The sequence below is a fragment of the Astatotilapia calliptera genome, unplaced genomic scaffold, assembly GCF_900246225.1.
Source record: "Astatotilapia calliptera unplaced genomic scaffold, fAstCal1.2 U_scaffold_14, whole genome shotgun sequence".
Classification (NCBI taxonomy): domain Eukaryota; kingdom Metazoa; phylum Chordata; class Actinopteri; order Cichliformes; family Cichlidae; genus Astatotilapia; species Astatotilapia calliptera.
Genome location: NW_020535663.1, coordinates 418,326 through 433,505, shown reverse-complemented (window position 1 = coordinate 433,505; position 15,180 = coordinate 418,326). Strand labels below are relative to the sequence as shown.

Below are 15,180 nucleotides of genomic sequence, written 5' to 3'. Positions count from 1 at the left end.
TGTTCATATATTTTCACATAACCAAGCTAAGTGTTAAAGAGAACATAATGCATTCCTTTCCTCAGTGTGTGATGTCAGATAAGCATGATATACTTCTGCATTGTTATTTTCAGTGTATGTGTGCAAGGTCAGATAAGCTGAGATAATGCCTGACCTCTCCCTTTACAGTTAAAAGAGGAAGTACTATGTAACTTACTTTCACTATAAATAAAGCAAGCAAGCCTGCACTCGGTGTGTGTGTCTTCTCAGAGGCATTCACCCGTGCGCACGTTTCTAATACTCTCTGAGTCGGTCTACAGTGTCTCATTTCTCTTACTTGTGTTTGCACAAATGTCAACCCCTGACATACTCCTTGCTAGCTTGGGAGCTGTGGTGGGTTGAGCTAACCCTCTTCCCCACTGTTTGTATTTGGTCTAGGAGCTGGAGTGGGCAAGTTATTTACTTGGATGTCTTTCTTTCTTTTACCTTTTTTATCAGGTATGTCGGATTTCATGTTGTTGTTTTTGTTTTATCTTATGTCAAATATGTTACGTGTAAATGCATATTTTATGTTTAATGTAAAAATAAATGCCGCCCTTTTCCTACAATTCCCCTGTGGGAGAGGAGCTGGAGTGGGCAAATTATTTACTTGGAGGTCTTTCTTTCTTATACCTTTTTTATCAGACACAACGCAGAATCACACCGGTTACACCTGCATCGTGACCTACCAACTTCTAACCCCTGCGAGTCAATCGTGCAGTTTGAAAATCGCACAGTGTCTGCCCAGCTTTAGGTGTACTGTCGTCCGAGACTTGCACCGCAGTGTCGGCGTTTGTTTCCCCGTTGGCCATGCTTCTTGTTGTGGTCATCTGTTGTCTTCCGGTATTTTCTCCACAAGCGATCTTTCCTCGACCAATGAGATGAGCGGTAATCTGAATTGTCATACTCGAATTGTCATAAGTGTGCTGTCAGCTCATTGGTCACAAAGCAGGAGAGGGGCTGGGAATTATGTTTTCAAACAAAGCGTTAATTCCATAAACATTTATAGACTACTTTTGATTCTCACTGTATTACGGGACAAAATGCGTCCCTTATTAGCTCAATACGGGACGTGTACTTTTGTTTCGAAATACAGGACGATTCCGTATTTTAAGGGACGGTTGGCAACCCTAGTTACAAGGCTCAGCCCCTAAGGCTGCCGGCATTTGGAAAATCGGACCATTCCGCCATCTTCCTCATGCCTGCCTACAAACAAAGGCTAAAGCAGCAACCACCAATCAGGAGGGAGGTCGCTCGCTGGACGGACCAATCAGTGGCCGCGCTGCAGGACGCACTGGATGACGCAGACTGGGACATGTTTCGGCGCAGCTCTGATGACATCAACATGTTTACGGAAGCGGTTGTGGGATTTATCGGGAAACTAGCGGACGACACAGCAGAAAGAACTATCATCCGAACGTTTCCCAACCAGAAGCCGTGGGTGGATAAAAACATCCGCGACGCTCTGACATCACGCACCGCTGCCTACAATGAAGGGCTTGTCTCCGGTAATATGGACCTATACAAGGCTGCGTCCTATAACGTGCGCAGCGCGGTCCGAAAGGCAAAGCGGAGCTACGGGGAAAAACTAGAGTCACAGCTACGACAGTGCGACTCTAGGAGCCTGTGGAAAGGACTGCGGACTATAACGGACTATAAACGACCAGCTTCTTCAATGATGAATGCAGATGCTTCACTGGCTGATGAGCTGAACACGTTTTACGCTCGCTTCGACGCCGCAGCAATTAAAACAACAAACGGCTGCGCGCGCTCGGAGTGCACCAGTGAAGAAAATGCATTCGTCATCACAGAGCATGCCGTGAGGAACACCTTCAGGAGGGTGAACACCAGGAAGGCAGCAGGACCAGATGCAATCCCTGGCCGCGTCCTTAGAGCCTGCGCTGATCAACTAGCACCGGTGTTCACAGAGATCTTCAACCTCTCCCTGGCCCAAGCTGTGGTTCCCACGTGCTTCAAACAGTCCATTATTGTCCCTGTTCCAAAGAAACAACAGCCCGCTTGCCACAATGACTACCGTCCAGTAGCACTGACTTCAATTGTGATGAAGTGTTTTGAAAGACTGATGAGAGATCACATCACTTCTTCACTTCCTGCCACCATCGACTCACTTCAGTTTGCTTACCGGACTAATCGTTCCACAGACGATGCCATATCTCACCTGCTCCACACATCCCTGAGTCACCTGGACACTGGCAGAGGGAATTATGTTAGGATGCTGTTCGTGGACTACAGTTCAGCATTCAACACAATAATTCCCTCTAAGCTTTTCACCAAGTTGACGGATCTAGGACTCAGCTCATCACTGTGTCAGTGGATCCTCAACTTCCTCACAGACAGACCCCAATCAGTGAGGGTGGGAAAACAAGTCTCCCCCTCCATCTCACTCAGCACTGGAGTGCCTCAGGGCTGTGTTTTAAGCCCCCTGCTGTACTCACTGTACACTTATGACTGTGTAGCCACATCCGACACCACCTCCATTGTCAAGTTTGCTGACGACACTGCTGTTGTGGGCCTGATCTCCGACAACATCGAGACAGCCTACCTGGAGGAGATTAGGAACCTGGAGACCTGGTGCCAGGAGAATAACCTCCTCCTAAACATCAGCAAGACTAAGGAGCTGATCGTGGACTTCACTACAAAGCAGGCGAGGAATTACAAACCCCTCATCATCAGTGGCACGCCAGTGGAGAGAGTGGACAGTTTCCGATATTTGGGTGTCCACATCACTCAGGACCTGTCATGGTCCTGTCACATCAACACCCTGGTTAAGAAAGCCCGTCAGCGTCTCTTCTTCCTCAGAAGACTTAGAGACTTCCATCTGCCACTGAAGGTGCTCAAGAACTTCTACTCCTGCACCATCAAGAGCGTCCTGACGGCAAACATCTGCACCTGGTTTGGGAACAGCACCAAGCAGGACAGACGAGATCTGCAAAGGGTGGTGCGCTCGGCAGAACGCATCATTCAATCAGAGCTCCCTGACCTGCTGTCCATCTACACCAAGCGGTGCAAGTCCAAAGCTAGGAAGATTATGATGGATCTCTCCCATCCCAACAATGGACTCTTCTCACTGTTGAGGTCTGGGAAGCGATTCCGCTCCCTTAAGGCCAAAACAGAGAGAATGAGGAGGAGCTTCTTCCCCCAGGCTATTCGGGGCCTGAACCAGGTGTAGGACTGGACTCTCCCACACACGTCACTATAAGACTGGACTCTCACACACGTCACCACACGCACCACCACACATTTCCTATAATCCTATAATTTATAATCCTTATCTTTATAATCTCTTCTGCTATTTGCACATTCTTTACTGTAAATTCCTAAGTTAATTTGTAAATTTTTGTAGTAAACTGTAAATTGTAAATATTGTAAAACTTTTCTTCTGTCATTTAATGGTCGGGCATTGTACAGCTACAAGCATTTCACCCCCATGTCATACTGTGTATGGTTGTGTGTGTGTGTGACAAATAAAATTAAAATTTGAATTTGTGTCACCAAAAACGTGTGTAAAATAAAAAATTTGACACACATTTTGTTTAAATAATTACAAACAATTAAACAATTTTATTACTTTATTGTACATATTTGGCACATTTTAGAAAAAAAATCAGGTTAAATGAAATATGTGGACATGAAATGAAGCGGCAAAAAGAGAATCACCCATAGATTACTGTACTAAATTCAGTAACTATATTAGACTTACAATTTTATGGTTACTTGTGTTGCAAAGGTCCCTCAGTCACACGGGATGTGTGGTTCTTGCTACAATCAGCTGATTGCAGGTTGTGTGTAGGGAAGACAGTGTCTACAGGTTTGAGGAGCGGAGGTATGGGAATTATTTTTGTTTTTATTGCACATAAGGACAAGAGCATAATGGTAAATTACAGACTGGATCAATGACACAAACAACAGATCATGCTGCTAACAGAACTTTAACTCTTCCTCTGTACAGACAGCATGCCAACACAAAGCTAGTCAAGAACCCAGAGTGATGATAAAGCCGAGCGCATGCCGATCCAGATCCTCATCTTCAACAGGTAGTCAGGTTTGCAGCCTCCATTTCTACCTGTTCATGTTTCCACAGCAGAGTCACTGTGGTGATTCCTCTGAAGTCTTGTTGGGATGGTATCAGCTTTGCTTTGTGTTCATGTGTAAACACCAAGACAGAGATCTTGTGTGTCCTCATTAGGATAGGGATTTGTGTTGATGTGTGGGACTGTAGCTTTAGGTATATATTGTTAACTGGTGGTTATATGACAATGCATTTCAGATCATGTTACAGAGTAGTGCAAAAGTAAGGGAACAAGCATTGTAACAAATTTCTTTCTCTGGCGAGCACTTAAGTAACGTACTGCATTAATGTGTTACACATTTCTTTCTTTGAGTATCTAAAAAGTGGCTCTTTGAAGCAGACGTCCAACCTGGATCTGCTATGTCCATTGATCCAGATTTTAAGTGATCTTCACAAATACCAAACATGTAAATTTAATGTAAAAAAAAAAAAAAAAAAAAAAAAAGAAAAAGAAAAGAAGAAGAAAAAAAAAAAGAGAAAGCTCAGATCCACTCCACAGCAGATGAAAATAATCACAGCAGGATGACTGTGAGAGGAAAACCAACCTCTTAATCATCCAGTACTCAGTTATCATGACCACAGACACCTCAAAGACGTCATCAAACCACCAGCATAATCGGAGTTAATTTTATTCTGTTCAGTTTTTCTCAACAACACTGGATCAGATTCATGTGCGTGTCCGTGGGAGCACCAGCACTCCCTGTAGCATCGACAGGTTGAAGGTTTCCAATTCCAAACCTCCAACCTGTTTAACAGAGCGGCAGCAAACAGCAGTTTCATTCTTTGTTTTCCCGCATCAGCCGTTTCAGGATTTCCCTTGTCACAAAAGTGAAATGTAGTTTTTAGGCACAATCCCATGCTTCCCGCCCACAACGCCCATAATCCACTGCTCATCCACAGCCTCCACCTGTGTGATAATGTCACCGACCTGCACAGAAACACAAAGAGAGAGAGAGAGAGAGCAGACATGTTATTAACCCACCCAAAAAAAATCAACACCTAAAAGTAAACACAGGAAATCTGACAGGGTATTTTATTTATATCTGTAAGGATTTATCAGTGATATATTGTTTTCTGTAGTTTTTCTTGTGTACACCACCAGAGTGGATTTGAAATCAACCAGTCAAGATGTGATTGAAGTGCAGTCTTTCAGCCTTAATTTAAGGCGCTTAACAAAAACACTGGATTAACAACTGTTTTTATACTTTTTCTTTTTTTAAGCCAATTTTCTGAGGCTTAAAAATACCTGAATAGTTAACTGATAGTTTCATGACCAGGTGAGTCCTGTTCTCTCATTATCCAAGGAGAAACTCGTCAGATTACTGAAACTGCCAGGCACACTGGACCCACTACAGTTCGCTTACCGTCCAAATCGTTCCACAGACGATGCCATCTCTCATCTCCTCCACACATCACTCACTCACTCACTTGGACACTAGAAGGGGGAATTATGTTAAAATGCTCTTCATAGACTACAGCTCTGCATTTAACACCATAATTCCCTCCACACTCACCACCAAGCTGGAGCATCTGGGACTCAGTTCATCTATGTGTCAGTGGATCTCCAACTTCCTAACTGGCAGACCACAGGCAGTAAGGATGGGCGGACATGTCTCAGCCTCCACCACTCTCAGCACTGGAGCCCCCCAGGGGTGTGTTCTGAGCCCCCTGCTGTACTCTTTGTACACATATGACTGTGTGGCCACTACCAGCTCCACCACCATCATCAAGTTTGCTGACGACACCGTCGTGGTGGGCCTGATCTCTGATAACAACGAGACGGCCTACCTGAAGGAGATTAGGAATCTGGAGAACTGGTGCCTGAGGAACAACCTCCTTCTAAACGTCAGTAAGACAAAGGAGCTGATAGTGGACTTCAGCACTAAGCAGGAGAGGAACTACCAGACCCCCGTCATCAACGAGTGCCCAGTGGAGAGAGTGGACAGCTTCAAATACCTCGGAGTTCACATCACGCAGGACCTGTCATGGTCCTGTCACATCAACACCGTGGTGAAAAAGGCCCGACAGCGTCTCTACCACCTCAGACGCTTGAGAGACTTCCAACTGCCCTCCAAGGTGCTCAGGAACTTTTACTCGTGCACCATAGAGAGCATCCTGGCGGGAAACATCTTAACCTGGTTCGGGAACAGCACCATGCAGGACAGACGAGCTCTACAGAGGGTTGCGCGGTCAGCTGAGTGCACCATCCGCTCCGAGCTCCCTGACCTGCACTCAATCTACAGCAGGCGGTGCTGGACCAAGGCCAGGAAGATCGTGAAGGACCTCAGCCATCCCAACAACAGACTGTTCTCTCTGTTGAGGTCAGGAAAGCGATTCCGCTCCCTGAAGACCAACACAGAGAGACTGAGGAGGAGCTTCTTCCCGCAGGCGATACGGTCTCTCAATCACACCACCACACAGTACTGACCCACACATATGGTTCTTACACACACACTGGACTTTCTGGACTTTGGTTTTGCACAATACTGGTCACTATATACTTGTACAGCTGCTGTTATTGTGTATATATTTATTTATATTTAGATTTCTTCATACATTCTTATATAGTTCTATATTGTGTATTGTGTATTTTGTTGTACAGTTATTTTATTTTCAACTTTAATTTATATATTTATCTTTATCTTATTCTTCCCAGTTAAATTTACCCTTCATTCTAATTTGTGTTGTACAGTTATTTCATTTTTAACCTTAATTTATATTTTATTCCTTCCTAGTTAAATTTACCCTTTTTAATTTTTCATATTTATTTCCTTTCTTATTCATAGCCTTTTCCTTTTTTGTTTTCTTTAGGTCACGAGCAGTTGTCCAAGCATTTCACTACATATCGTACTGTGTATGACTGTGTACGTGACAAATAAAAATTTGAATTTGAATTTGAACTGTCAACATGAAGTCTACAGAGGTATTAATGCCAGTGAAGGAGGGATTATGTATAAAATCAGCACTTTGAACGTGTACAGAGGAGAGACTACAGTGTGTTTGTGTCCAAATACTTATGGCTCCTCACACACCTTCAGTGTGAGCTCATCCTCGCTTTCTGCTGTGAAGTCAAACAGAGCTTTGGCCATTCCTTTAGCCACAGGCTGCTGGCCTGTGATTGGCTGAGCTGGAGAAGAAAAAAAGTTTGATACAGTTTGCGTGTTTATTTGTATATTTTTGTCGTTTGACAATCTCTCTCTGACCCACACATGCCAGACTTTTGTACCTTTGCAGGGCTGTGTAAAGGCCACGGGGTAAAGCCCCTCTCTCCCTTCCACTCTTCCTCTCCTCCACTCTGTGTCGATGTGCTCCGTCACTTGGATCAGCGCCCCCTTGTGGAAGGACAGATCCTCTGGGGTCTGACCGGGGAAGTCAAACAGAGCTACAGCCCACTCCTCAGTCTGCACAGTTTAACAAATCAATACTGAGAGAATCACTTACATTTTAACTCAACCATAAATTAAATTATATAATAAAACAGTATCTAAAAAGAGCTTCTTGCATTATTTTAAAAATCTAAATAAGTGGTTCTTAAAAGTTCGAAAAAATTAAGACCAAACCACATCAACACTGTGGATTATATTCTTATTACATTGATTTTTAAAGAATCTCTGCAGACAAATTCAGCGTTTATTCTGATCTCAGTGCAGCTCCTACAAGCAAATATAACGTTTTCAATCCAGCTGCTGATTAAACTGAATAAAACTTTTCATAATAAAACTTTTTGCAAAGCACTTGACAGCAGTCAGACACTTTTCTTTTTCCCTGCCATGTTTTCTTTACAGCCCAGGTTTTACTGCACATGGAAAAATAACTGCCCCTCCTTGAATCGCTACCTTATCGTGGTGGAGGGGTTTGCGTGTCCCAGGGATCCCAGGGGCTATGTTGTCTGGGGGCTTTCGCCCCCTGGTAGGGTCTCCCATGGCAAACTGGCCCTGGGTGAGGGACCAGACAAAGAGCGATTCATAAGACCCTTATGAAAAGGACAGGGTTACCGGGGCCCCGCCCTGGAGCCAGGCCCGGGGAGGGTGCCCGAGGGCGAGCGTCTGGTGGCCGGGCCTTAGTCCATGGTCCATGGGCACTGCCCGAAGAGGAGACATGGGCCCATCCTCCCGCAGGCCCACCACCCGCAGGAGGCGCCATAGGGGTCGGGTGCATTGTGTGCCGGGTGGCGGCCAGGAGCGGAGGCCCTGGCGGACTGACCCCCGGCTGCCAAGACTGGCAATAGGGACATGGAATGTCACCTCTCTGGTGGGGAAGGAGCCTGAGTTAGTGCGTGAGGTTGAGAGGTACCTAGATATAGTCGGGCTCACCTCTACCTCTACTTGGGCTCTGGAACCAGTCTCCTGGAGAGGGGCTGGACTCTGTCTCAGTCTGGAGTTGCCCCTGGTGAGAGGCGGCGGGCTGGGGTGGGTAATTCTAATATCCCCTCGGCTTGCTGCCGGTACGTTGGGGTTTTTTCCGGTGGACGAGAGGGTTTGTTCCCTGCGCCTTAGGGTCGGGAAACGGGTCCTGACTGTCATCTGCGCTTATGCGCCGAGTGGCAGTTCAGAGTACCAAGCCTTCTTAGAGTCCCGGGGGGGTGCTGGGGGGGTGCTGGGGGGGGGGGGGGGGTGCTGGAGGGTGCTCCACCTGGAGACTCTGTTGTCCTGCTGGGAGACTTCAATGCTCACGTGGGTGACGACAGCGAGACCTGGAGGGCGTGATTGGGAGGAACGGCCTCCCTGATCTGAACCCGAGCGGTGCTTTGTTATTGGCCATAACGAACACCCTGTTCGAACATAAGAGTGTCCATAAGTGCACGTGGCACCAGGACGCTCTAGGCCGTAGGTCGATGATCGATTTTGTAATCGTATCAGCAGACCTGCGGCCATATGTTCTGGACAATCGGGTAAAGAGAGGGGCTGAGCTGTCAACTGATCACCACCTGGTGGTGAGTTGGATCAGGTGGCGGAGGAGGACGCTGGACAGACCTGGTGCACCTAAACGCGTAGTGAGGGTGCGCTGGGAACGTCTAGCAGAGGCCCCAGTCCGCGAGATCTTCAACGCACACCTCCGGCAGAGCTTCAACAGCATTCCGAGGGAGACTGGGGACATTGAGTCCGAATGGACCATGTTCAGCGTCTCCATTGCCGAAGCTGCTGCATTGAGCTGCGGCCGCAAGGTGGTTGGTGCCTGCCGTGGTGGTAATCCCCGAACCAAATGGTGGACACCAGAGGTGAAGGGAGCCACCAGGCTGAAGAAGGAGTCCTATCGGGCTTGGTTAGCCTGTGGGACTCCGGAGGCAGCCGACAGGTATCGACAGGCCAAGCGGAATGCGGCTCAGGCAGTGGCTGAAGCAAAAACTCGGGTGTAGGAGGAGTTCGGAGAGGCCATGGAAAAAGACTTTCGAACTGCCTCGAAGAGATTCTGGCAAACCGTCAGACGTCTCAGGAGGGGAAAGCGGTGCTCTACCTGCACTGTGTATAGTGCTGGCGGAGCGCTGCTGACGTCGACTGAGAAAATTGTCAGGCGGTGGAAGAAATACTTCGAGGACCTCCTTAATCCCACTGACACGTCTTCCGAGGAGGAAGCAGAGTCTGGGGATGAGGGGAATGACCCGCCAATTTCCGGGGGCGAGGTCACTGAGGCAGTTAAACAACTCCTTGGTGGCAGAGCCCCTGGTGTTGATGAGGTCCGCCCCGAGTTCCTGAAGGCTCTGGACATTGTAGGGCTGTCCTGGTTGACACGCCTCTGCAATGTTGCGTGGAGATCAGGGGCAGTACCTGTGGACTGGCAGACCGGGGTGGTGGTCCCCATCTTTAAGAAGGGGGACCGGAGGGTGTGTTCCAACTACAGGGGGATCACACTCCTCAGCCTCCCTGGGAAAGTCTATGCCAGGGTGCTGGAAAGGAGAGTTCATCCGTTAGTCGAACCTCGGATACAGGAGGAACAATGCGGTTTTCGTCCTGGTCGCGGAACACTGGACCAGCTCTTTATCCTCTCCAGGATACTTGAGGGTGCATGGGAGTTTGCCCAACCAGTCTACATGTGTTTTGTGGACTTGGAGAAGGCATTCGACCGTGTCCCTCGGGGTGTCCTGTGGGAGGTGTTGCGGGAATATGGGGTGTCTGGCCCATTGCTACGAGCCATTCGATCCCTATACAACCGTTGCGAGAGCTTGGTTCGCATTGCCGGCAATAAGTCGGACTCGTTCCCGGTGGGTGATGGGCTCCGCCAGGGCTGCCCTTTGTCTCCAGTTCTGTTCATAATTTTTATGGACATGATTTCTAGGCGCAGCCAAGTGGCGGAGGGCTTTCGCTTTGGTGGCCTCAGAATCTCATCTCTGATTTTTGTAGATGATGTGGTTCTGTTGGCTTCATCGGGTGAGGGCCTCCAGCTTGCACTGGAATGGTTCGCAGCCAAGTGTGAAGCAGCGGGAATGAGGATCAGCACCTCCAAATCTGAGGCCAAGGTTCTCAGCCGGAAAAGGGTGGAATGCCCACTCCGGGTCGAGGCAAGGCAAGGCAAGGCAAGGCAAGGCAAGTTTATTTGTATAGCACAATTCAACAACAAGGTGATTCAAAGTGCTTTACAGAGACATTAGAAACAAGAACAAATAAAAAGCATGATTTAAAATTCGAGGATGAGTTCCTGCCCCAAGTGGAGGAGTTCAAGTATCTCGGGGTCTTGTTCGCGAGTGATGGGAGAAGGGAGCCGGAGATCGACAGACGGATTGGGGCTGCAGCTGCAGTAATGCGGACGCTGCACCGGTCCGTCGTGGTGAAGAGGGAGCTGAGTGTAAAACCGAAGCTCTCAATTTACCGGTCGATTTACGTCCCTACCCTCACCTATGGCCACGAGCTGTGAGTAGTGACCGAAAGAATGAGATCGCGGATACAAGCGGCAGAAATGAGCTTCCTCCGAAGGGTGGCTGGCCTCTCCCTTAGAGATAGGGTGAGAAGTTGGGCCATCCGGGAGGGGCTCAGAGTAGAGCAGCTGCTGCTCCACATCGAAAGGAGCCAGCTGAGGTGGTTTGGGCATCTGACAAGGATGCCCCCTGGGCGCCTCCTGGGTGAGGTGTTCCAGGCATGTCCCACCGGGAGGAGGCCCCGGGGCAGACCCAGGACACGCTGTAGAGATTATATCTCTCGGCTGGCCTGGGATCGCCTTGGTATTCCCCCGGATAAGCTGGAGGAGGTGGCTGGGGAGAGGGAGGTCTGGGCCTCTTTGCTTAGGCTGCTGCCCCCGCGACCCGGCCCCGGATAAAGCGGATGAGGATGGATGGATGGATGGATGGATAAATAACTGAGGGGAGAACATGTTTGTCCATCGTGTTGACTGTTTAACTGAAGCCTTTGTTACTTATAACATTTATAATCACTATATCAGCAAACATGCACAGAAATGCATAAGAAAACATGTTAATCAGGGAGGTTATTCTAAAGATTTGGGACGTCCACCAAAGGCTCTGCCACCGTGTTTATTAGACACTTTTCTTTGGCTGAATGTGATTATGCTGCATCTTAGTGAGCTGGATGTTTCACAGACGTGATGAACAGGCTCGCTTTGATGGGCATCTGAGCTAATGCTGGGAAATTACTTTTGCACTGATTTTTAGATTAGATGTGTGTCTTTGCGGTGCAGGCACAACTTTACAGCACTCTTTGCTTCCGATTGGCCTGAATCCAAAGTATTTTCAAACAGCAGGCGCAGACACGTCAGACATTTATTTGGCTCCGCTTGATTGTCTTTTTCAATATTGCTCAATCAGGTTCGTTAAATTAATTGTGCAGTTCTAATAAGAAACATGCTCATTAATTGCTGTTTAATAAAATAACAATAGAAAATGAAAATTCACTCACCTCTGAGTTTGAGCCCTGTGAAGTCTTTATTCCTGCAGATGATACGTGAAAGAGCATCATTACATTCACGTCCAAAGCAGAGAACATTTCTCTCTTGTTTCTCCTGCAGTTTTAAAATGGTCACAAGGAGGTGCGAGAAGACTGATTGTTGTGCATAAATGGAAAAAAAAAAGTTTACTTCCAGCATATTCTAGTTCAGTCATTTAAAACCTGTTTTTTAGAACAACTTTATCTTTGAGTTTATCTTCCCCATGAGAACAGGCATGACCGTCTTTTTTGTTTCTTAAACAGTGCAAACAGAGAAGCTGTTGTAGCTTGTTAGCAGTGTTACACCATCACTTTGATTTATTTATGTAATTGCTCCAAAATGTGAAGATAAAACCAGCACAAACAGATCTTCAGAAGCATGCATACTGCAGATATAAAATGTTGGTGTTCATCAACAAGGTTTTGTCCAAATCACCAGGACTGTGATAGAAATGTTTTACCTCTTTAAGTGTTAATTTTGCCATCATATAACAGGGTCATTGCAGAGTCATGCAGACGGAAGAAGGAAACCCAGAAAATGTGTGAAATTACCAGCATTTTAAGAAACCAGACACTAAGATTCACAACTTCTTTTAAAGCAAAGGTGACATTCAAAGCTTTTTAAACCTCTAAGCAACCTTGGATTTACAAAACAAAAAACCCCCAAAAACTTTTGTTAGCAGTCGTCCACAGCAGTGACGCATAGAGATGTAGAGATGATGATAATGCAGCCTTCAGCTCACCGGAGTTTTCTGTCATTGCCGTGTCCGTCAGTGCCGGTTTGTCAGTTTCCCCCAGTTCAGTCACTGACGTTGGGAGGGGCTCCACCACCTCTGTGAAGTTCAAGGGGAATTTACCAATTCGGCCGTGGATTTGGCCCCGCCCCCATTCCTGCCCGATGAGCTCCAGGAGACCAATGACATCACCCTGGGAAAAGGTGAGCTCGTCTTCTTCCTCTCCCTCGTGGTCCAACAGAGCGACGCACCGAGGGCCGCTGCAGAAAAACCGGCTGATTAGAACATGTGGCTCATAGAGAGTGAGAGTGTGTGTGTGTGTGTGTGTGTGTGTGTGTGTGTGTGTGTGTGTCTGACCTGACAGGAGGAGAGTCTGGTTGCTCCTTCAGCTCAGCAGGCTGCACCGGAAGAATCGACTAAAGGATAAACAAAACATAACGTCATTAATATTTATGCATTTAAAAACCGTTTAAAACCTTTGCAGTGAGTCAAAATAAAAAATCAATAACAAAATTAATTTAAATAATATTCAATTAAATGCACCAAATATAAAAAGGTCTGATGACAATACAAATGTAAATTATTCATTGACCAAATGTTATTTTGGTACCGTTCCAGTTTCCTATAATTTATGATTTTTTGCAGTTTGGGCCTCTGTAGTCCAGAGCTACAAACCTGTCTGGTCTGGACCAACCCACCACTCCTGACAGGTGACCTCTGATCCTTTTTCAAAAATGATTTGAATAATCAACTAAAAAAAAAATAAAAAAAAATCTGAAGCTGTACCTCTGAGCCTGACAGGCTGTGGTCCTCCAGGGCAGGTTTCGATTGGTTGTCCTGATTAGGGACGGACTCTGGCTTGGGGTCCAGATCGAGCAGACACTGTGATGTGTTGATTAGGGGGGTGGTGGTATTCTGATTCTCGCCTGGAGGATGCTCCGAAGGCGAGGGACTCGGGTCATCCAGGACGATCAGCACTTCCTGCTTCTGAGAGATAAAGTTGAATTAGAAACGTAATCAGAACTTTTATCTTTGTGTGTGTGTGCACGTGCAGGTTTACCACATAGCTGTTGTACAGAGGGTGTCCAGGTTTAGGGCGTGGAGGCAGAGGTGGTCCTCGCTTTGATGCCTTTTGTGCCTGTGTCTGATTGGCTGTTGAAGGAGGAGGACTGGAACTGGTCTGTGAAGGTGTCACCTGACTAGCAGCAGAAAGGGAAGGGGCGGGACTAACTTTAGACAGAGTTGGATTCTGGCTACCTGAGGAGGTGGAGTTGATGGCTGGAGGCGGCGGGCGCCCGGGGATAGATTTGATTGGTGGTGGACGAAGGGGGAGGAGCTTCACACTGGATGGACTGAAGGTAAAAGAAAGAGTATTATTAGTCAGGTAAAGATAAACAGGAGGTGTCTTCAAGAGAAGACAGCAGCAGTCAGCTGTAGCCCCTCTAACACCTACTACCTTACTTTCTTAATTTTGCTGGACCTCATTTTGCAGGTTCAGAGGTAATCACCTATGTAGACACAAAAATGCTTCATCCTCAGTCTGTTTAGCTGTTTAGGATCAAAGCCCGCTGGACTGATTTGTTTGCATTCACTGTGAAAAGCTGCTGGTTTATCTGCATGCATTATCTACAGTGATAAAGTAGAACAAGGTGGAGTTCTTGATGTGTACGGCTCTGAGGGTCGACTGCTGTATGTAGCTGAAAGAAGAGGGGCTGCTCCGTACTGCACCAGAGGTTAGTCAAAATTCAACTGAAACCACTCTCAGTATGTGTATGTATTATATGTTTTGGGATTTTCAGCCTTTTTTTTTTTTTAAATTGTGGTGGACCTGAACCCGGTCCTCTGCATTAGCCTTACAGCATATGGATCAGAGACACCACAGCCTCGAAATTCATTGCTTTGCAGCAAACTTCCATCTTTCCTAAAGCTTGGCTCTCTTTCTTACCGTGGCGGCAGAGGAGGGTCTGAGGAGTTTGGTTTTGTAGTGTTGGCAGTCTCAGGTTTGGTCTGGACCACAGGCCCCTTCCTCAAGGCCGGAGCTGGAGCCGGGCTCGGGGGTTTGGCTGGGGCTGGTCCAGAAGTTTTAGGGGCTGCTGCAGGTTTGGCCGGGACTGGGTTTGGATCCAGAGGAGTTGATGAGACTCCAGAGGGTTTGGGAGCCAGATTTGGGGCTGCAGGCAGAAAGCAAACATAATTTGCTTTAATTAAATGCATACATGAAATCAAACCACTGAGATTAAAGCTGATTTAATAATCTGAGTGGTTCGATAAAAAAAAAAAAAAAAAAAAACAGGCAACAAGAGAAAGTTTTTAATGTAGCACTTACATAAAAGAAGAGCTCACCAATGACCAAGAAAAGGTGAACCAACGTTACACGCAAAAAAAAAAAAATTAAAATAATTTTTAGAATAATTTGAACAAAATCTTGAAAATTTTCCTACAATGTCAAGATTAAACGTTTAAGAAG

At 46.8% G+C, this 15,180-nt stretch overlaps 1 protein-coding gene across 4 annotated transcripts in view; it reads right to left on the bottom strand.

Moving 5' to 3' along the window:
- Positions 1-4,721: 4,721 nt before the first annotated feature.
- LOC113017529 (SH3 domain-containing protein 19-like) overlaps positions 4,722-15,180 on the bottom strand; it is a 34,002-nt gene continuing 23,543 nt past the window's right edge. The window contains exons 9-17 of one of the 4 annotated variants that reach the window (XM_026160677.1): positions 14,659-14,884; positions 13,774-14,065; positions 13,500-13,700; positions 13,071-13,129; positions 12,723-12,973; positions 11,953-11,984; positions 7,335-7,509; positions 7,141-7,235; positions 4,722-5,036 (exon numbers count right to left, since the gene is read on the bottom strand). In XM_026160677.1, coding sequence (XP_026016462.1) covers positions 4,929-5,036; positions 7,141-7,235; positions 7,335-7,509; positions 11,953-11,984; positions 12,723-12,973; positions 13,071-13,129; positions 13,500-13,700; positions 13,774-14,065; positions 14,659-14,884 — 1,439 coding nt within the window. In that variant the 3' untranslated portion in view covers positions 4,722-4,928. Of the gene's footprint in view, positions 5,037-7,140; positions 7,236-7,334; positions 7,533-11,952; positions 11,985-12,722; positions 12,974-13,070; positions 13,130-13,499; positions 13,701-13,773; positions 14,066-14,658; positions 14,885-15,180 lie in introns of those variants that run through there. The other 3 variants (XM_026160679.1, XM_026160678.1, XM_026160680.1) reach the window with 3 other exon arrangements.